Here is a 20,923-nt window from a genome sequence, read left to right as displayed (position 1 = left end):
CTGTTTTCAGGAACCACATTTTTCTAGTCCCTGTTTATGTCCATATTGAATTTAGTTGTATCTGTGGCTGGTTCTATGTTATCTGCATCCCAATCATACATTATTTATCATTATAAAGCTAGTGTAAACGTCAACGAGAGCAATCTATTCAGTAGGCAATGGTGTGTGGCCTCAAATCAGAAATTGCACGCTTGTTGCATTATATATACATCTATTTATTTATTTATTTGTAGAGTAAGAATTGCAAGGGGAAATTAGGTAAAACTGTATTTAAAGGCATTTCTACTTATTTTTTAATGTCAAAAGAATTTGCAAGGCATGCTTTAATTGCCTTCCAAGTCAATATATCCTGACTGCTTGCTGTCAGAATCACAAACAGGCTTATCTCCGTTTAAATTAGTTGCATTTCTTTCTCCAACTAATTTAAATATTGTTTATTTCTGTTTTCAAAGCCATTAAAACGTGCCAATTTTGTGCCTGCGAGGGTTTGGGGAAAAGAGATTAGCCTAGTCCCTCTTCGCAAACATAGACGATCTTCGGCACGTTTCGGAAAAAAAAACGTTTCCCGGCAGAGAGTTCAGGTGAAAAACACTGAGACATTTCGGGAAAGTTTCTGATAGAAATATGGCAGAAAAGGATTCAGATTTTAGTACAGAAATTGTAGAAACGTGTATTTTCTGTTTGATAGCCAACGACCAAGACAAAGAAACGGAAGTCGTTAAAAAGGTAAGTGGTCCAACTGCAGGTTTACCTACATGGTAGGCTGTTACACGTTCGTATCAAGTTTAAGGAAGTCTACGGGGTTTGACTTATGATTTAAAAAAAACTATCAAACTACAGTGTAGGTTGGTACAAATGAAAAAGGGTGGCCCGTGTTATTATTTATTATGTACCATTTTATTCCTATTCCTTCCATTATAGCCTAGTTTGGGGGTGGAAAATGTTTAGTTAAATAAAATACCAAGTTGCAGCAGGATAAAGATGTCCAACCCAGTGGCAACATTATAGCCACTATTTCATTCAATATAAAACTATAACTGATTGACAGCGTCATTGTTTCTGCCATTCAGTTTTAGGTCCCAAGTCCTATACTTAGAGTTTAGAGTGCTAAACAAATCATAATGCACTCCTCACAAAATGTAATATCATGTAAACAACAATTTACAGTTGTAATGTATTAAAAGTTCAAAAAATGTTTTATGTTATTAATGTTTTTCGCCTGTATGATGCACTGTTCAAGGTGCACTACCTGATCCGTATCGGGTAGGCTACCCAATTTGTTTTACTTCCTGTCACCGCTTCCTGTCATTTTTACCAACGTAATACATTCACATAAATGTATATCTCCCGTTTGTAATTGAATAAATATGGTAATTTTATGTCTTTTTAATTACCTTTTTGAAGCATTTCCCCATTTTTGCTAATGAATAACGAAATCATGGAACAGTTTTTAAGGGGAAATGTAACTTGATTGGATCAATAAATGGGAGAATGTATCAAGTTAGTGTAAAAGCTCAAATCCAAGTCTCCTATTTTGTGTCTCAGGTCTGACTCGAGTCCAAGTGATGTGACTCAATTGTCGAGTCCATACCTCTGTGGATAAAATACTTCTGAGTTTGAACAATGCTGCAGGTTAACATGTGTGTTTTATTTCAATCCCCTCTAACAGAACAAGGAGATGGTGTGTTTTAAAGACATTGACCCTGCTGCTCCACACCATTACCTGGTAGTACCCATAAAACACATAGACAGCTGCTTGTCACTGCATGGGGGACACGTCGGACTCGGTCAGTTATAGTACATCCCTACAAACTCGACTGAAAACACCACTGAACCACTATTTCTACTGACAATACTACTGCTGCCTACAACTGCCACTACTCATACTTTTATAACAACTTACACCAGGAACTAGAACTCACACTGCTGCTGAAACTACTTTACCTTCCTCTCTCTTTTGTGTAGTACACTATATAATAACAATAAAGGCTATTTGATTTAATTTGATCTTTCCCTGGCCACTTCAGTGTACTAATAAGGTGAAATTTTAAGCTGCCTCACACTGTATTATCTGTCTGGTTTTAACAAAAGAATAACTGAGTTTGTAATCCAACAGTTAAAAGGATGGCTGAAATGGGGAAAGCTGTTCTAAAGGAACAAGGGATCACTGATATGAACGACATAAGGTAAGCAGAGTGCGCGCTGTCCGACAAAAAACAAGAAAAAACCCTACTGTTTTAGTGTCAGTATCATATTTCGGATGCAGCCTATTTCTTGATCGGGCACAGTTATTTCCTGGAATCACCAAGATAAACATTTTTGTAGAGTTTCCTTGCGATCTCCCTAACAAATATATCTCAGGTTTCTAGCAAAAACAGTCCAGAATCTAAACCCAATTAAACAGGAAATTGTTGTTTTAACAATTTAATTTTGTAAGGACTAAACAAGCAAGAAATATCATGTTAATGAACAAGCTTTAAAGGTGCTGATAGGTGATTTTAGTGCCATTGGATAGAAACAAACTAGCTTTTCCCCCCTGTTTCCAATCTTTATGATTTATGGTTGGCATGACAACATTGATGTTATGGAGTGGCCGGCCCAATCCACGGACCTTAATCCAATTGAGAACTTTCAAAATGCTGTTTCTGAAGCAAAACCAAGAAATGTAAACGAATTGTGGAATGTTGTTAAATAATCTTGGAGTGGAATAACAGCTGAAAGGTGCCACAAGTTGGTTGACTCCATGCCACACAGATGTGAAGCAGTTATAAAAAACTGTGGTCATACAACTAAATATTAGTTTAGTGATTCACAGGATTGCTAAATCCTAGAAACAAAAAAGTTTGTACAAAATAGTTTTGCGTTTGTAAAGTCAACAGCAGACACTGCTATATTTTTGAACACACCCCTTTCAACTAATTGCCCAATTGCACAGCCTTAAGAGCTGCATATCACGAATGGTGGGTCTTGTTGGTTTTCTGAGAATCTACTGCATCTACTGGTACCTTGTTTGCCATGTAGCAATAAAAAATATACCAAAAACCTGGATTAATCTGGTTAGTCACATTGGACTGCTATTATATTGAACACTGCTGTATGTAATGAAAAAAGTATAACTGTTTGAAATGTATGATGCACCTTTAAGCTCTTATTAAATGTAAACTAAAAATCATTTTTTTTTTTTATTCCTCTATTGATATTTCTAAATCTCTCCATTGACCTGCTTGTCAGTCTGCTGATCATTACATTGACGTGTTTTTGTCCACAGGCTGGGCTTCCACAGACCTCCCTACACTTCAATTGATCACCTCCACCTCCACGTGCTCGCCCCCACCAGCCAAATCTACAGCTACCTCCAGTACAAGTTCCTTCCACAGAGCTACAGGTTTGTTACTGTGAGTGTCGAGGATCTAGAAAATTCTATTTTTGCTTTCTCCTTTCATTCTGGACAATTTGTATGCCCTTTTGTTGCATTTAAAGTTTTTCTCTCTGTAGGAAGAAAGTTTCCGGAAGAGTCTAAAGAATAAAGCTTCACCGGTCAAGGAGAAAAACCAGAATGGGCAACATGGATGCAATATTGTTTGTCTTCCATGTTATGACCCTCTGCTGTGACAGCATTATAAACTGTCAGCAACACTATCTGGAAACTGAACCAGTAAATGAGATAACAGAGCAGGCAAATCTTGAAAGATGTCACTGCTATGGTCACTGATACATGAAAACACTGGATGGATCCATCGAATGACTCCCAACCTACAGGTTTTTTATTAAGTTATTTAATTTAAGTTACTTATACAAGTTATTTATTAAAATTAAATTACTTTTTGTGAAGAATTGTATGTATTTTTGTGAACACAGAGTGTTGTTTTGGGATTGTAGAGAGTTTCTTTTTATTGGTACAAAATACATCCTGCACTGGAGCACCTACCTCCATGTCTGATGTGTGTATTTAAGCTTGTGATTATTTGATCATTTTAATAAAATATTTTTAAACGAACCACTTTAGCAATAATGTACTACTTTAAGCTACCATGTAGCTTCACCACACAGCAAGAGGGTTGCAGTTTTTTTTAAAGGTAATTTGAGTTAAGAATTTCCATGATTCCAGTGAACGCAGCACTGGAATCATGGACCGACTCGATGATCTCTTTCAGCGGCTGCTCTTCCTGACTCCTGACTGCAGACACGCCCAGTCTCTACCGGTATGAGCTCAACCTTTTACAGTAAGTAAGGAGTGCTGAATGAGATCTCACACGCAACTTTAGAAACCGTAATGGGGACTTCTTTGAACGAAGACTGTCCTTTCTGTCTAATAGCACACAGCCAGACTGACACAGAGATCCTGCTGAGCGTAAGTATGCTAACGTCACCGACTAATTGTTCTGGTTTGAAGGAGTTCAACAACTGTAAACTCCTTCCTTTGTGTTTGTGTGTGTGTGTGTGTGTGTGTGTGTGTGTGTGTGTGTACACAGGACGATGAGCTGCTCTGTATTCGTGACGTGAAGCCTGGCGCCACACATCATTACCTTGTTATTACCAGGACGCATATCGAGAACTGCAAAAGTCTCCAGTTGGACGACGTACCTCTAGGTGAGGGAGAGACCAGGACCTAAATATACACATTTAGTCTGTTTCACAATGTGTTAGCAAGTAGCTAGTATTGTATTAGTTCAATAGAGACAGATGGGTCAGCAGCCTTTTATTGATTACAGAAAAATGTCTCACACTGAGAAGTCATGTTGTTTGAGAGTTGTATGCAGTGTTCCAGTCACCGCTGTCATCAATACATCCATATAAATATTTATTCACTTTTTTCTTTTTAGCATTTTCAAATTTTTTCTATAATGTTCTCCATATGTTACCTTTATACAGTCTATGTATGTTACCTAAACAGGAAAATAAGGAAAATGTATTGTGTATGTGTAATTTTTTTTTATTACCTCTACATTTTAGACAGTCTTTGACAAAAAAAAAATAAACTGTAAAAATTAGCTCCATATATTGAATGGAAAAGTGTTTGAGAAAATGTAATCATCTATTTTTATTAGCTATATTTTAGACATTATTTACAAAAGCACACAAAAACGTGTATTTAACATATAAATAATCTATTTCATAATGAGTAAAACCAACAATAATGTTATTTATTAAGAAACCCAAATATGGTACTAGCCCAAGCTCTTTCAAAACGTTATAGACATTCAACAAAAACAAGGACAGCATGCATTTAATCAAAAAAAACATTTTCAATCTTGTATTTAATAACTATTAAATAACGGATCCGGTTTCATTCACCTCCAAGATTTGTAGCATAAGCACCCAAGTGAGCTTTGTTTTCTCATTCATACCCATCGATAAAGCCAGAATGCAACCTTATTTCATGTGTGATATTTGAAGCATAAAGCCATTCATTGCCTATGAAGAGGACTATTAATAAGATAAGATATGACATTATTTGTTTGGCAGTGGTGAAATTTAGTTGTCACAGCAGCTCAAGATATGGACACATAGATATAGAACACAGAATAAGAATATAGAAAATAAGACATATACACACATTCTACACACATTCTAAACATAGATTTCTGCTATTTGGCATTTGTTATAATATATATTTGTTGTATGTGTTTGTTTTCCTGAGAGTACTTTGCATTTTACAGATATTGCACAATGGAGAAAATATATTTTAGCATATTAAATGGGTTAAATAAGTTGTTGCATGTAGTAGTATGTACATCAATGAATAAATATATTTACAGTACCAACAAATATATTACAGTATAGTATAAGTGGTATATGACATATACTGTATAATATAGAAAAAATACAGAAAGCCTAATATAGGCCTAAAGTGGTCGGATGTAAACAGAGTTAGTGCAAATAAACCAATACTATATCCAATACTATATCATATATAGTATTAATAGCCATTTAATGCTTGTTGAAAACCAAAGGTGTACCTGAGACACTGTCCATTTTAAACCTATATGACTGAGATGAGTAATAATTTCATGTACTCTATGTACTCTACGTACTGGACTATATTGATGCGATTTATTTGTTGATAGTGGAGCGGATGAAAGAGATGGGAAGAAGTATACTAGAGAAGAATAGAGTCAGCAACCTGGATGATGTCAGGTAAATGAATCTCCTCAGATGACATTACCAAAATTACAAGTCATTTCTTTGCAAACCTTTTCTCATTTGTCTTTTTTCAAACCCTTTTTGCAGGATCGGGTTTCATATTCCTCCATTCTCATCTGTTCCCCACCTCCACCTCCACGCTATGGCTCCAGCCAGCACCATGCCATTTAAGTCACAGCTTCACTACGGAGCCCAGTCTCACTGGTTCATCACAGTGAGTGACACCTTGGATGGCTGCATTTATCTATTGAGACTGGAGATAATACACTGTAAAAAAAAGATAAACAATAACTACTCAATAAAATTGAGGCAACAGATTGCAGGCAATATTATTAATTAAATCTATCTATAAACTACGTTACAAGTTGAGTTAATAACTTAACAGGAAGTGCCTGTCAATTAAAAACGAACTAAATCTACTGTGTTGGATTCATTCAAAATTCTCTTGATTTAGAATTACATACACATAAAGATTATATTTAATGTGATCAAAATAAGTAGATTCTATCTCAAACATTTTTATATTAAAGTTACTTAAACAACTGCCTCAAAATCAAGGACGCATTTATCTTTTATACATTTTATCAAACATATTAAGTAAAATGAAATGACTACAGAATAATTTATTACAGTGTAATAAACGTAATTTATATAGTGTTTTTTCTTAATAAGGTCCGAATAAAAATAACAGCAGATAAAAACAGACACAAATTTAAAAAAACAATAACACAGGGCACATCATGGGATTAAATAAAGTTGAAAATGAATTTCGTTAATTAAAGCTTTCTAGTAAAATGAAGTTTTAGCAGTGTATCATGATTGATTAGTTGTTTATTATAATTTTTTTTTAACAATTCATTTTATAATTGTTACAATATTTTGGTAAATTTTGCATTTGTAAAAAGCTTAATTAAAAATACTTTTATGTTATTGTTGTCCTTACATCATAAAAATATTAACATTTTGAACTATCTAATTAAACTATTGAACATTAAAAAGAAATTCTGCCTTGCTATTCTTAATCAGTTATTTTATCAAAGTTATTATTATCCATACAAAAATAATTAATTTAGCTGACACATTTATCCAAAGCAACCAAATTGCAAGAGTTATGCATAACATCAGCTTCAACAAATATGCTGACTTGCTTCTAGTAAAAAAATGAGTAAGTAATACATTTTCTGTCACATAATGAACCACATTATCTCTTCCATGTTGCATGTTATATGTCTGTTGTGTACACTGTACAAGTGTAATTATTTTTTTAATGTATAAGTGTAATTTGTGAGCACTTTAAATCACTTGTATACTGGGCTTAATCATTGTGATTGCTGTATAAATTGTTTGTTTTATTTTGTTGCAGATTGACAAAGTGCTTTCTCAGTTGAAGACTCGCGGCAAAGTCAAATGAAGAGACGCAAAGAGTCTGAAGGTGCAACAGCCTTCTTTTATGTTGACAGGTTTTTTTTATTGTCATTCCACTTCACCGAGTGCAATTTTTTTAATGGTTCTTAAACTGAATTGACATATTTGTGTCAATTAATATAATAACGTATATTCCACCATGCTGCTGATGATTCTGTTGTTGAGAAAAGTGAAAGGAATAATTTTGAATAATGCCGCTATTAAATGCCATGTTGTGCAATGACAAAATAATTACAGCTTGAAGGATAAATGTTGTTTATTTAAGTTTAAAACTGAAAACCCATACCTTGACATGGTTTGGAATTTTAACTTTTTTTTTACTATATTAAGTCAGTATTTATCAGGAAGGACAATTGTTTGTTTGTATGTTCACTTGTCCACTTTTGTATATGAAGTGGATCAATCGAAACAGCTGTTTACACTTTGGTATATTTGTGTCAAATCCTATCTGATGCACTGGGCTACAATCTGTCTTTTAATAATAATGCAATGTTGTAAAAAATATTAATAAAAGATCTCAAGACATTCTAAATAATAGGATCATCTCTGAAAAGTTTTTGTTTTGACTTTAAAATGCATTCTTCAGAAACCAATCATCAACAAAAGTAACTCAAGAAAGTTACTGCTTTCCATCACAATGTCAGTTCTCTCTGGCAGCCACTTGATGTCACTAGTGTAACTGATAATAATCAATGTTTGAGGCAGGCAAAGGGTCGTCATGCATCATCTAGCTTTAAAAGTTGACTCTTAGCCTTTTTTATTACTTTTGTTAAAAAATATGAAAGCCGGAAGCATAAAAATGATCCTTTCTGTAATTTCAGCTAGACAGTACTATTGCACTTCAATTTTTCAGTAACTTCATATTGTACAGATATATGCATTTTGTCCTTAAGAGCTTTTACAAAATAATAATTTTATTATTCAGTTGTCATGTGTCAACAGTGAGATTGAAAAAGATAAAATATCCAAAGTCTTTTGTCATCATGAATCTGCTTAGATGATGAAGAAAGTGCCAAAAACTATAACATCTGTCATCAACAGCACATGTCAGAGTGTTGGATAAGCTGTCATACACCTTTCAGAACAAATGACTTCAATTCTCAGAACAAGTGCGTTTCTATCTTGTTCTAAATTTACAACAACAGCACATCTTGTTGGCATGTTATGACCCCTGGACATGTTAACATCCTGCAAGCTCTGCAGTAACTTCTATGTTAACGCTTGAGCTGACTGAATAAAGACAAAAGGGCATAGATTTAGTATGTTTTTGCGAAATTTAGCTAATTGAAAGCCCCCTTTAAGATCTCTATCCTGTTAAATATAAAACATTTGACCACACTGTCCTGCACATATACACCCTGCACTGTATCTGTGGATGTCATGGTTGTTGGCTATAAATATTTATAAAATTACGTAGAATAGCCCTCTTTTCACCCCAGAAGCTTTGCCACAATTAAACACATTAAATTGACAGGTTGTTCCTTAAATGTCACACTAAAGACAGACTGACATTAAGGCCCTTATAATGACAGATGATATTGTGCTTTGGTGGTGCATATTCATGAATAAAATCTCAAACTTTCAATTATATTAGTACAAACTACTGAGCACATATTAAGTCTGCAGCTGTCAGTCATCATAATGTACACAGATTTTTTTTTCTAATTTTGTAATATTCTGCAGGGAAGATTGCAAACTCAGCTATTATTTCTGCTTCATTTACTAGAGCCAGGTGGTGCCTGTTATTTTATATATATATATATATATATATATATATATATATATATTATAAGGTGGGCCATTGTGCATAATGAGTACTTTTACTTTTATTTTAATTATCCTATGCGAAAGTTATGGTAAAATTATTATTTAAATTATTATTACAATGATTTATATGATAATTATTGATTTATTTCATCGTTATTAATACAAAGACAAATTATAGAATGGAAAAAGCTTTGATTATTTTTGCTTATAAATCATTTGAATGCAAGTAACAAAGTATGTTTGCTCTGTAGTATTGCAATTGTATTTATTTATTTTTTAATTAAGTAAAAACTGTCAGTAGACTACTTAAACTGCAAAAAAAATTAGTTTAGTAATACCTGTCCGATAACGGATCCAGAGAACATCTGTAACGCATCAGCAACGTATATCACATTTAAATGCCGTATGGAGTCGCTATAAACAATAGATAGATAGATGATAAATTACTTATAATATAATAATTCGTCTGTTCGATGTCGGTTGGAGAAAGCTGATGTTATACCAGCCGTTGACAAACTGTTCACGTTAGATTCTTGACATTCTACGTTGACGTAGCGACGCTCTCGCTGCTGCGGTGTAGCCCCGCCCCTCCCGCCGTCAACAACTGGATTCCAGCTATTTGTATTTTCGTCAACTAGCAATGCTAGCCTGCTAGCGATGATTCATTGCGTTGATAAAATGAACAATTAGCCTATCCGGATGGATATTTATTCTTTTTTGTTCGCTTGAAACACCCTCCATCGATAGCTCGTGCCGATGTGCAGTCAATGCAAGCTAAAGGACCGACGAGAGCGGAGAGATCGCCTTGCTTACCGTCCTTTAGCCGCCTCTGAAACCAGCTAACAGCTAGCGCCGTAGTAGAGCTCTCGTTAGCTGGCTGGCTGACAGCTGGCTCGGTTAGCTACGTGCCTTCAACAGTAACGGAGCTAAGATTTACTCCCTGAAACAATGAATTGTCTTTGACATTGGTGAGTTTAATTAACGTGTTATGACAAAATAATATCAAGTAATTGCATGTCACTATGTTTTGAGTCGCTTCAGCGTTGCTTTGCGAGCTAGCTGCCTGGCTAACCATCGGCTTGTTTGTAGCAGCAGCTGCACAGAGCCACGCCTGGGCCATTTAAATTCACGTTTGTGGGTGATAACATTCCTTGTTATTTTGACCTTACGTGTTCAGTTTTGTTTAGTTAAGTTTAGTTTATTGGTCCGTTTAAAACGGGGACCATGTACAGGGTTCATTAATTACAGGGAGTAAAAAGATGCCATGTACCAGATTATAGCTAAAAGCTCATTTCCATCTGTAGTCCCTGGGCAGGTACGAAGAATAAAATAGGATAAAATAAAACAAGAACAACAGGCAAACACACACACACACACACACAATCATAAAAATAGACATATGCAGAGAGTACAGAATAATGATTAGTGCTGACAAGACTGATTACTTAAAATCCATTTTTTCACTTCACGTGAGAAAGTATGGAAATCTGTAACACTTTTTAGATTACTGGGGAGAGTGTTGCATGCCTTAGTAGCTCTAAAGGTTTGATCAGTTTGATAGCACTGGAAATAATCGCACTGTTTGGGTTTACAGAGAATACTGAGGCCCAGTTGGTTGTCACATTGGAGTTACCAAAGCCCAGAACTAGCAACGGTGGGTCTTGCTTGACTCTAATAAGCGGGTGAGCCGTCAGTCAACCTGCCGATGTACACCTGGTTTTGACCTGCCAGAGCTGCCAATATGATGCCGGTAAGTGCACACCACTCCTCCTTTCCTTAAGTAAAAAATGTAATATGTACTTTCCCATTTGCTGTTTCAAGCCTAATGTTTGGGTTGTTAACGTTTGCACAAAATCAAACCTGTGTGCAAGATGGAAATTGCAGGAGTAGAGAGCTATTATTCATGCTATGTGGTATTTAGGGCTCTATATTCACAACATGATGGTCATGTGGTTCCTCAGATTAAAATACAAAAGTCCCAGTTTAAGATGAAGAGCACAGGTTGTCTCTACCAATGTTCACCTTACAAGTGCAAGCAAGATTAACATCTGTGCATTGGGATTTACCAACACCACACAGCTAATCTATAAATTAGATCACTTCCCAGAAAGAAAGGGCTTAATGTTATCTACAAGTGTATCTGCTGTACAGTATCTCTGCAGCTGGATTCCACAGCTGCAGGACTAACATCTTTCATGTTGATTGTTGCAATGACGTTAGTCGGGGAAATGTAAATATGGCTTGTCATAACTTGATGTAAAGGGATTGTGGGAGTCTATTTGCATTGGCTACAATGAATACAATATGTTAAGAATTGAACAAGTAGAAATACATTCCTGTATATCTGAAAAGGACAGGTTAACATGACACCCTCTGTTATCTCTATAATATGAATTTGTGTTGGATTACATTGAAACAAACTGATCACTATATTTAAAGGAAGAGGCAGTACAGTTGGCTTTGTTAAATCCAGAACTATTTTCATACTGTTGTTTTCCCTGGTGTTATTTTTCAAGACGCTCTGTGGTGCAAATAATAGAATAACTGAATGGCAGCGCTATAGGAGTCATGCTTTGTTGGAACCTCTTTTGTTATCTGTCGTGCTGAGAATGCAGCAATGAATTGTGGGAGAAGTGATTGCAGCTCTTGTGGCCTTCAGGGAAGGGAACATGAACTCAGATGCAGGATAAGTTTACCGTAAGGTGTCGTCATAAGTAGTGATTCTTGGCCTTTCTGCAAGATTGGGCGTTACTTGAAGATACAGGATCACAGTAACATTTAGCTTATTGTCAACTCAAGTTCAAAGAGGCCTGAACTACAAAGTAGCAGAGAAGTAACTCCATATTCGCTGCAGCCGATGAGTTCCCAGGACTGAGTGCGATGGTAGCCTCTGTAGACGTTTGTACCCTGTGGCACCAACAGGCTATCAGAGTCAAAGAGCCAGTGGAGCAGAGTGCCAGCCCTGCACTCGGGTCTCGCGTGACTCCGTCAGCCAATGAGACCGTGGCAGATCTAGGTCTGTGTGGCTGCGTCGACTAATGCTCTGTTGTTAAGGGGAACTTTTGAGCTGAGTAGATTGTCAAATGGCATTAATCTCACACAGTGGAGCTGGGCAGAGCGCGACTTACAGGAAATGTAAACATTGCATCTTATCGTCACTTTTTTTGGAGGTATCCTGGTTTTAAATGACATCAATGAAACAATCACAGTTATATCACGAAACATCTATTTATCAGTAAAATTCCACAAATGAAACATATTACTGTTATTACTCTTTTCCTCAAACTCACTGTGAACAGATGAAAATGATGAGTTATTGATTTATTTAGCACCTTCCACCTGTTTAATACGGCTCTCTTCTTATTGGTTGAAAAAGTATGCATTATTAATTCGATTTTCTTTCCCTCTGCACTTTCTCTGCGCTTTCAATCAAAAGGACACTTTATTTTTTAAACAGCAGATTAAATCTGGTTGGGGCCTGATTTGTTTCCATGTTTCTGTCATGATTTATATATTTTCTTTAAAAAATATCCAAATACATTGTCTGAGAAGAATAGAAGAGGGATATCAAATGAGAATGAGCTATATCTGCTACATGTATAAGTTAAGGTTAGGGTTTTTAAAATTTCCATTTGGATCCAAAACAACCAGTGTTCAAGCGCCTAGCTAAAAGAAAGATGTTTACATCTTGCTCATCTTAATCCATTACTTATTTATAAAGGCATTGTTTTTCAGTTTTCTGTTGCCCTTGTTTTAATTTATTTCACAACATTACCTATTTTTTTCCTCCATATAGTTCAGTGTCATTATAGCCAGACGGGCAGTGTATGTCATATTTCAGCTGCATGAAATGTCTACATTGTCACATGTCACATTTTTTCTTATTAGTTAATCGGGCTGGGTATTTGTACTTCACCAGTTAAAAGATACTTGCATTTGATCTTCTTTGTATCCAGATCTCAAACAAAATGTTCTATTTTAGGGTCAGAAAGTCAGGAAATTTCTTCATTTTAAATTATGTTCGGAATATGTTTGAATTTGTTCAAATTTGTTGTCTCCTGGTGTCTCAGAACCCTAAATGAGAAACTAAAAAAACTGTATGCGATGCCATGGGATCTAAACATTTCTAATGTAAATATGTAGTTATTTCTAATGCAAATATTCTTCTTGGATAATCGGATCTTCTTTTCTTAACTGAATCCGTTTTGTTTTTTGAAATGATACAGATATTACTCAATCCTCTGTTGACCGCTTACTCTGAAAAGTAGCAATTAATACATAATTATATAATTAACGTTTGGTGAACAGCTCATATACATTAATTGCTGTTGGTTGTGATAAATTCTGTAAAACTTTATCTTTTACAGTTGTATTTAGAGTGTAAATTTCGATCTTTTGAGAATCTGGAAGTTTTGTGGTTGGGTCCCTTAAAAGTGCTTACAAATTGCTTGAATTTTACTCTCAAAAAGCTTGAATCCTGCTATTTGTATGTTGTTGCTCTCACCAGCTTCAACCCATGCAGTCCGTGGTGTGGTGAAGGCGGGCGAGGTTCATGTAATGGAGTTGGCGGTTCAGCGTGTATTGTACTTGTTTAAGAATCATTTGGATGGGGAGGAGTGATAATATTTAACAAAACTGAATGCTTCCATTCACACGATGGGTATGAAGTAGAAAACAGAGGTATCAAGTGAAGTACTTTATTAGTGTGGGTATCACTTTAAGGGTGCTGGTATCAGATTTTTTTGATGATGCCAAGCCCTAAATGTCAGAGGTGTCTCCTCATGTCCTCCAGTGAATAGCTGCCTAGATGATGAAGCACATGTATGCCTATTAGTGATCATAGTGTAGTTGTTTACTTAGTTGTTCCACACATTGGGCTTGCATTTCGCTTAAATTGAATGTATAGTTTGTCCCAATGTGGGTTGATAAGTTTGGAACTTTGTTTTGTTGCATCGTATGGTTGTATTTGTGGAAGTTTTTAGTCAAAGTTTGTGCTCTCAGGAAGCAATACTCTTCTCGATCTTTCTTCATTCTTCTGGGTACCTCTTTGTGAGTAAATGAGTGACAGCATTCGTGAGAGGAAATGACTGTTTGTTTGAATCATCCTGCTGGAGATCAGGCCAGACCGAGCATCCCTTTCTCCCTCTGTCAGGAGTTAAATGATAAATGCTCCAATCTCCACATGATGCCCATTGTAGCAACATGCATTAGGCAAGAGGGATACTGTATGTTTCTAGTCCTGTCTAGAAAACACACAGTTTAAGGATGCTCCCCTTGTCGCCTCTACATGATCGTGTCCCTGAGCCTCTTGCCGGTCACAGCTGTAGCCAAAGTATTCTCATTAGAGGAGTCTTTGGTGTTGCAGCCATTGGCACAACTCAGGGACAATTTTCCGATAGAAGTACTTGTCGGCACCCACTCTCCTGTCTCTCTCTCTCTCTCTCTCTCTCTCTCTCTCTCTCTCTCTCTTACTGTTTGTTTCTCTCTAGCTCTCTCTCCCCCTCCCTCTCTGAGTTACACATACAGCAAGTGTTTTTCCTCCCAAGTCTCCTCTGCAGCACTTTTCAAATGCACGCACCGCTGTCGGTTTCAGAGATCTGCTCGGGATGGCATAACAATTAAGTCTGATGCCTGCAAAAGCGGCAGTGCTACGATGAAGAGGTTTGTGACTATAGTGTTACGCGGCCTTGTCAGCCTCTCTAAGGAAAACCCCATTTGGGCAAAGGAGCACCACCGGCCACCAAAGAAGGAGATCAGGAGGAAACGGAGGGCGGTCAAAAAAGCCAAAACCATGGGTCGACGCAACTTAGTGCGGGCGGTTGGTATTTCTCCAGTGGGCAGTCAGCTGGATCACTGGAGTTTCTGTTTCTTTTGCTGTAACTCTCTGAATGTATGTTCACATGATTTAGCAGTTTTTGGTCATGTGTAGGTATATTCTATAAAATTTGGTGTTGGCTTTCTGTGACCACTTTAAAATAGGCCCAAATTTGCACATGTCTGATTGCATGAAGGCTTGTTTTGCTCTGAAGGATACGTGTCATCATCATCGGAGGTTAGAATGGGCTGTTTTATTTTACTTATATTTCATTACATTTTCTTACCCCTTTTATTTCTTACATCCAAAATGATTGTAAGACATAAATGTAAATAAGGATGCATCAACATTCCCTCAGAACTAATTCAAGTAATGGCATCAGTCTTATCTGTATTCAAACTGATGTTGCAGCTGGCCTCACTGGGCTGTGTTGTGTTCATTATTTTTCTTCCTGTACTATGTTGTGTTTTATTATACGGCTGGTAGAACTCCAATATCTCTCTGGGGATTAGCAAAGTAATTATCTATCAGTAAAATGTAGACATAACTAGTCTCCAGCTTACTTACAACACTTTTTTCAGGGTTTTTTCCCCCTTTAATGCTTTTTGCAGATCAGGTCCCAAAAATGACATCCATTACTAGTCTGTCTGGACACAGGGTCATAATAAAGCTGTAAGAAGCAACATGAAATCATAGATGGCCGGACAGCATTTCCTACAAACGAGTGCCCCGGCTCCAAGACTGTTTCCTCTTGCATGGTTTCTGTGTTTGCCTAAATCTGAGCTTTCAGGCTCATTATAAGCTGAGTGAAGTCGCAGAGGCTCCCAAGCACAAGTGATTATATTGTTTCAGTTAGGCTGCTGCAGAAAATGTCAATGAATCACACAGCTGCATTATTACAAAGGGTGAGTCACTTAGTCTCAGAGAAACTCCCGGAGTCATAATCTATAGGTAGCACAGTGACTAAACTTAGATATTATATGACGTACAGTGACAGTTATTGCTGCACTACAAGTGTATCCAGAGGCCACACATATAGTTATGCATCCATAATATCATGGCACTTTGCACTAGAGCACCTGCTCAATTATGCATGTTTAAAATACCTGAATTACAGCTGATATTAAATGTCTTGCACTTGGTAAACAAAGTGCACTGATGGGGTTTTACTTTGAGGTTTTGGCTCAATGATTTGGTTTGACATTGTGAGCCATGTGTAAACAAAGTGTTGTTTGTCTAGACAGCAAGAGTAGCATAGCAAAGCCCTTTGGTAGTAATGTTTGAATATAAAGGCATGCTATGCAGGAATTTGTGTTTAGTTTTTGTAAACATTGAAAGTTGACCCAATGAAATTAAAAGCAAACCCCAGATTTGGAACAAGCTTTATGTGCTTGGCATTTCGTTTCACTATATATTTATGTCTTTCGGCAATTTGTCTGCTAATTTTGTAACTTGCTGCCCAAAGGCTGACAGCAGAAATGTCCTGAATACAGCAGAATGAAAAGAAAAGAGAAAATACAGGCAAAGGGCAGGGTCTCTGCAGATACAGAGACAGCCACACACCTCTAGTGGGTCATAAGTGATGATTGAGAGGGATTTTCTTTGTATGAGTCTATACATTTTTTAGGAAAATCCTATGAAATGTACCGTAAGTCCTGATTACTTGGTCTTCTTTGCATTATACTTGAACTATGTCTAACCTCAAACCCTCCCTGTTATAGTCAACCAGTGAAGCCTGTGCAAAAAACTGAAAGGTGAAGGTTAAAAAGCAAACTGCTGAAATATAGGGAATCCGGATTTCCCTTTTCTACTCTGTTTACTGACACCTAACTGAACTCGCATCTTACTTGCACAAAGGCCATGATAAAAGTCTGTTTTTTCAAACACAACAAACATTTTTATTTCATTTTGAGCAACCCCCCAAACTCTTGGCTTTGTTGTAGAGATATTTTCCCTTTTGGCTGTCTGTGCTTTATTTTACGATCTCTTCACAGTCTTTCTGTACTGACAGAAAAAGTGAGGCCTGTCACATGAAACAGGAAGGCACACCTCAACCTCCCCTAGAGTGCTTTGTGCCAGAGAAAACAATGAGAATGTGGCAGAAGGAAAACACATCATGTAGATGTGCTGTAACACTTAATGTAGAGGAGTTCATATTCATTTATTTTGCTTGTTCTCACCTCCCAAAAAAACAAATTACAAGAGCAAAGATGTCACAGTAATTAAACTATCATTCAACATGAGTTTGATGGCGTAACTCTCTCTTTTCAATGTGTACAGAGTACTTTAGAGGACATGATCCACTGCTCCCCTCATCCTGTGTTTTGACTTTATTCAGCCAAGACATTGTGAAATTATTTCCCCCCCTAATTCAAAATGGATCTGTGTTGTTGTTGTTTTTTTTGACTGCACCACAGAAGTATTTAATCCTGTGAGTCGATACTTTGCAATCACTGAATCTTCTTAGATATGTTTTATTAGCTTGGACCATCTGGATGTGGGAATTTTATTTTTTTTGCCTTCTTCCAGCTTTCCTCCTTTAGGGGTAACATTGGACATGGACACGTGTGTGTGTGTGGGGTGGGGTTTGAGATTTAAGGGTCTGTCTGCTGATTAGAATTACATCCAATATGCCTTAATGTTGTAAAACAGTGAAACATGAAAAACCCAACAAGGTTGTGAATATTATCATAATATTTTGTATTTTGTCTAAATAAACCCCATAAAATATCTGTTTTCCATATCACACTTGGATTTAATAATTAATAATCACAAATGTTTGTGACCATGACCAATATGATAATGTAAGCCTTTATTGATCCCCAGAGAGGAAGTTCAGGCTTTACAGAAGCATTTCAAGGCAAAGAATCGTGTGTGTGTGTGTGTGTGTGTCTGTGTGTGTGTGTGTCTGTGTGTCTGTCTGTGTGTCTGTGTGTCTGTCTGTCTGTCTGTCTGTCTGTCTGTCTGTGTCAGTCTAATAATATAACTATATAGTCTATAGAGGGCCTAGCAGTAAAACATAATCATCAAATGTAATATTAACTATAACTATATAGTATTACACACTATAGTACATACTATACTTTAAACTATAGAGATTAAATATAGTATAGTATCTAATAGATGGTAAGCAGTGTACAGTATAATATATAAATAATATATATCGGATATATAGAAAGCATAGACATAATACAAACAGCTACTATAAGAATCTGGTTAATAACATTTCTGCATTGTTTATGTTGACAAAGATGTTCCAGAAAGAAGCTCTACCACTATTATCTTGACGTTTGTGATCAAAAATCATTTTTTGTTTTAATACTCTGTGGTCCACCACTCAGGCCTAGAGTTTAATTTACAGAAAAAAATTCAATTTAAACCAGAAACCCAGCATTGGTATATGGAGTTCTCCAAATGGTTCTGCCCCAACAGTTTGTTGATTTTCTATCAATCAGCTGGTTGATTAATCACCCAATCATTTCAGCCTTTGCGATCCACCTGAAGACAAACACAGTGCAGACAGTGAGAGCCATATGGAAAGGTCCAAAGGTCATATATATGTTGGAGCCACTTTGCCTCGTCACCCTGCAGGACAGGTAGTGCTGCACAGTGTGATAGATGCAGGTACAAAGGAGCACTTGCAGCCCTCTGAACACTCAGCTGATTGCTTAAAGACACTGATTTAACATTTTTCAGTCCTCATTTGACCTTTTGTCTTCTGTCTCCAGGCTGTTGCATTTAACCATTTAGTAGCACACATTAAGGGCGGTATATTTGGAATTGATCTGCAGTTACCTCAGAGTCCCATTGTCCTGAGAGTTTTAAGTTCTTGGAAAGAAATGTGTGATCTCTACTTTTACTGTTATGTGAGTGCAGGCTGAAGCATGTGGGGGCTTGTTTTGCTATGTCTTACCTCCCAGGCTTAACGGTGTGTCTTCAGCGCTGTAGCAGGCCCTAATCGTATAGTAAACAGAAATGTGGCAGGCACAGGCATGAGTCCAGCAGCAGCTCAGACTCACAGTTGGTGGACAGCAAAGCGTCTCATCAGCAGGCTGGGCTTTGTACAATGCAAGAATAAGATGGGCTTCGTCCTTGAATCACAGCATCAGACATTACCATGTTTTCTCATTTCTTGTATATATCAAATATCCATCTGCCACGGTGTTATGTTTTCTTTCTTATTTTTTCTGATTTTATTCCACCTTCAGATGATATTGACGGTGTACCTCAGCGATGGGGAACAGGCTGTGACTGAGGTGCCCATCACTCCTGAGACGACGTGCCGGGATGTGGTCGAGTTCTGCAAAGAGCCCGGCGAGAGCGGCTGCCACCTGGCCGAGGTCTGGAGAGGCAACGGTAAGAGCTGGTAGAAACATTGCTGCTTAGTACAGAAGTTCAGAACACTTCTTTTCTTGTGGGGAGCACAAAAGGAAGAACATCTAGTGTCACCAGTGGATGAAATGAACTGAAACTCCATTATCACTGAGCTTGACACCTCACTTACATGCACAGGAATTCAATTATGTACAACAGTAGCCTTTAGCCTTCCTCATTAATGTAAAAACAAGCACCTCATTAAAGAAAGTTCAGGAGCCGAGAAGGGCCATGCATGACTACCTGAGAGGAGGGAAATCATTGAGAAGCTATAAATAAAGGAAAAGTTTCACATCTGTAAAGAGAAGAAAAGCATGTATTAAGAAAAAATACATAGCTGTTTGATGGCCAGAAAAAGGTTACGTACAGTGGTGGTACAGTCCACGGCACTGTCACAACAGATACCACTCGGTCCAAACGTTTTGCTCCCATCACCACAGTCGTGCTGACACACCCAGTGTTATCAGCGTTTTTTGCTGAGGGGCCACTCCCCTGTCGAAAACAAAAACCCAGCCAAGGGCTTTATTAACCCACGTTATGCAATCGTGCTCGGCTGGTGCCTCACAATGCAGCTGTCTGCCCCCGAAACCTCCTAAAACCTCTCTGTCTTTGTCTCCATCTCTTTGTCTCCCTTTGCCCACAGATCGCCGTCCTCTTGAAAAGTGAAAAAAAAGTTTAAGCACACTTCCATCAATCTCAGCACCCCCAGTTTTTATAGGGATGTCATCATTTGATTTAATTCTGAAAACGCCAAGATCTGATGACCATCAAAAAGTGGCTTCGATTATAAGTTTATGTGTTGTTACTTTATTACTTAGTCTTGACATTAACACCAAACTCACAAACTTTCCCCCTCCACTCCCAAGCTAAGTTTGCATTGGCAATTTTGTGGGTTACTTCAATACATATTGCAGTACTGCCATTCATGATCATCCCATCAAATTTATGGCAGGCTATAACCAGTTTGAGGCAGTTTGTGTCACAGAAACACCCCCAAAAATCTTCTGGCCAGCAGGAAGTGGATTTTATTTAGCTTTATAACTTTTTTTAAGGAGTTTTGCATCCATATAAAATATACAGTACACAGATGTATAAAAAGACTACGCACACTGAGAAATGAAAATTAAACTAGGTTAAATTACCAAACAAGAACTTTAAGGGAGAGAAGAAACAGTTACAATATAGATAGGGAATTGAAAATAAAATAAGGAGTTAATGCATAAACATTAGTTACATAAGAAAACATAAATCAGGTGGCTTTGTATATCAGAGTCTGTTCTTTTCAAATTCAATCATTTTCCTTGAGTTTGAGCAAGGACAACACTTTCAATAGTCATTGTAGAGCTGGGCAGTTTATTAAAAAGTCTGTTGTATATATTTTTTACTATATCACCTCTA

At 37.0% G+C, this 20,923-nt stretch overlaps 3 protein-coding genes across 9 annotated transcripts in view; all 3 read left to right on the top strand.

Annotated features, from left to right (window-relative positions):
- The first annotated feature begins 415 nt into the window (after positions 1-415).
- On the top strand, positions 416-3,997 carry LOC131990811 (adenosine 5'-monophosphoramidase HINT3-like). Of its 3 annotated transcripts, none has more exons than XM_059355951.1 (5): positions 416-726; positions 1,670-1,787; positions 2,117-2,186; positions 3,269-3,395; positions 3,481-3,609. In XM_059355951.1, exons 1-5 carry the CDS (start codon positions 625-627, stop codon positions 3,493-3,495), a joined length of 432 nt encoding a protein of 143 aa, XP_059211934.1. In that variant the 5' UTR covers positions 416-624; the 3' UTR covers positions 3,496-3,609. The 3 variants fall into 3 exon arrangements, with proteins under 3 accessions (XP_059211934.1, XP_059211933.1, XP_059211932.1); XM_059355950.1 differs by having other exon boundaries at positions 423-726; positions 3,269-3,385; positions 3,496-3,997; XM_059355949.1 differs by having other exon boundaries at positions 481-726; positions 3,496-3,997.
- Positions 3,998-4,101: 104 nt separating this feature from the next.
- LOC131990813 (adenosine 5'-monophosphoramidase HINT3-like) lies at positions 4,102-8,086 on the top strand. 2 transcript variants are annotated; one of them, XM_059355953.1, is made up of 6 exons: positions 4,102-4,223; positions 4,317-4,351; positions 4,473-4,590; positions 6,069-6,138; positions 6,232-6,358; positions 7,508-8,086. In XM_059355953.1, the coding sequence occupies exons 1-6, from the start codon at positions 4,205-4,207 to the stop codon at positions 7,553-7,555; spliced, it is 417 nt and encodes a 138-aa protein (XP_059211936.1). In that variant the 5' UTR covers positions 4,102-4,204; the 3' UTR covers positions 7,556-8,086. The 2 variants fall into 2 exon arrangements, with proteins under 2 accessions (XP_059211936.1, XP_059211935.1); XM_059355952.1 differs by having other exon boundaries at positions 4,102-4,351.
- Positions 8,087-9,998: 1,912 nt separating this feature from the next.
- Positions 9,999-20,923, top strand: part of ppp1r13bb (protein phosphatase 1, regulatory subunit 13Bb) — a 38,654-nt gene continuing 27,729 nt past the window's right edge. For all 4 annotated transcript variants that reach the window (XM_059355948.1, XM_059355947.1, XM_059355946.1 and 1 more), the window contains exons 1-3: positions 9,999-10,304; positions 10,931-11,086; positions 19,360-19,507. In XM_059355948.1, the coding sequence (XP_059211931.1) occupies positions 11,078-11,086; positions 19,360-19,507 (157 nt within the window). In that variant the 5' untranslated portion in view covers positions 9,999-10,304; positions 10,931-11,077. The remainder of the gene's footprint in view (positions 10,305-10,930; positions 11,087-19,359; positions 19,508-20,923) is intronic.

The sequence above is a fragment of the Centropristis striata genome, chromosome 18, assembly GCF_030273125.1.
Source record: "Centropristis striata isolate RG_2023a ecotype Rhode Island chromosome 18, C.striata_1.0, whole genome shotgun sequence".
NCBI lineage: Eukaryota > Metazoa > Chordata > Actinopteri > Perciformes > Serranidae > Centropristis > Centropristis striata.
The sequence above is the reverse complement of the archived record's forward strand: the minus strand, read 5'-3'. Positions and strand labels throughout refer to the sequence as shown.

Bases quoted from the DNA above. Each gene is read 5' to 3' on its own strand.
- LOC131990811 (XM_059355949.1), top strand. From the start codon at position 625: ATGGCAGAAAAGGATTCAGATTTTAGTACAGAAATTGTAGAAACGTGT. The intron at 727-1,669 runs GTAAGTGGTCCA...CCCCTCTAACAG, and splicing joins AAACGGAAGTCGTTAAAAAG to AACAAGGAGATGGTGTGTTT. The intron at 1,788-2,116 runs GTCAGTTATAGT...GTAATCCAACAG, and splicing joins TGGGGGACACGTCGGACTCG to TTAAAAGGATGGCTGAAATG.
- LOC131990813 (XM_059355952.1), top strand. From the start codon at position 4,274: ATGGGGACTTCTTTGAACGAAGACTGTCCTTTCTGTCTAATAGCACAC. The intron at 4,591-6,068 runs GTGAGGGAGAGA...ATTTGTTGATAG, and splicing joins GTTGGACGACGTACCTCTAG to TGGAGCGGATGAAAGAGATG. The intron at 6,359-7,507 runs GTGAGTGACACC...ATTTTGTTGCAG, and splicing joins AGTCTCACTGGTTCATCACA to ATTGACAAAGTGCTTTCTCA.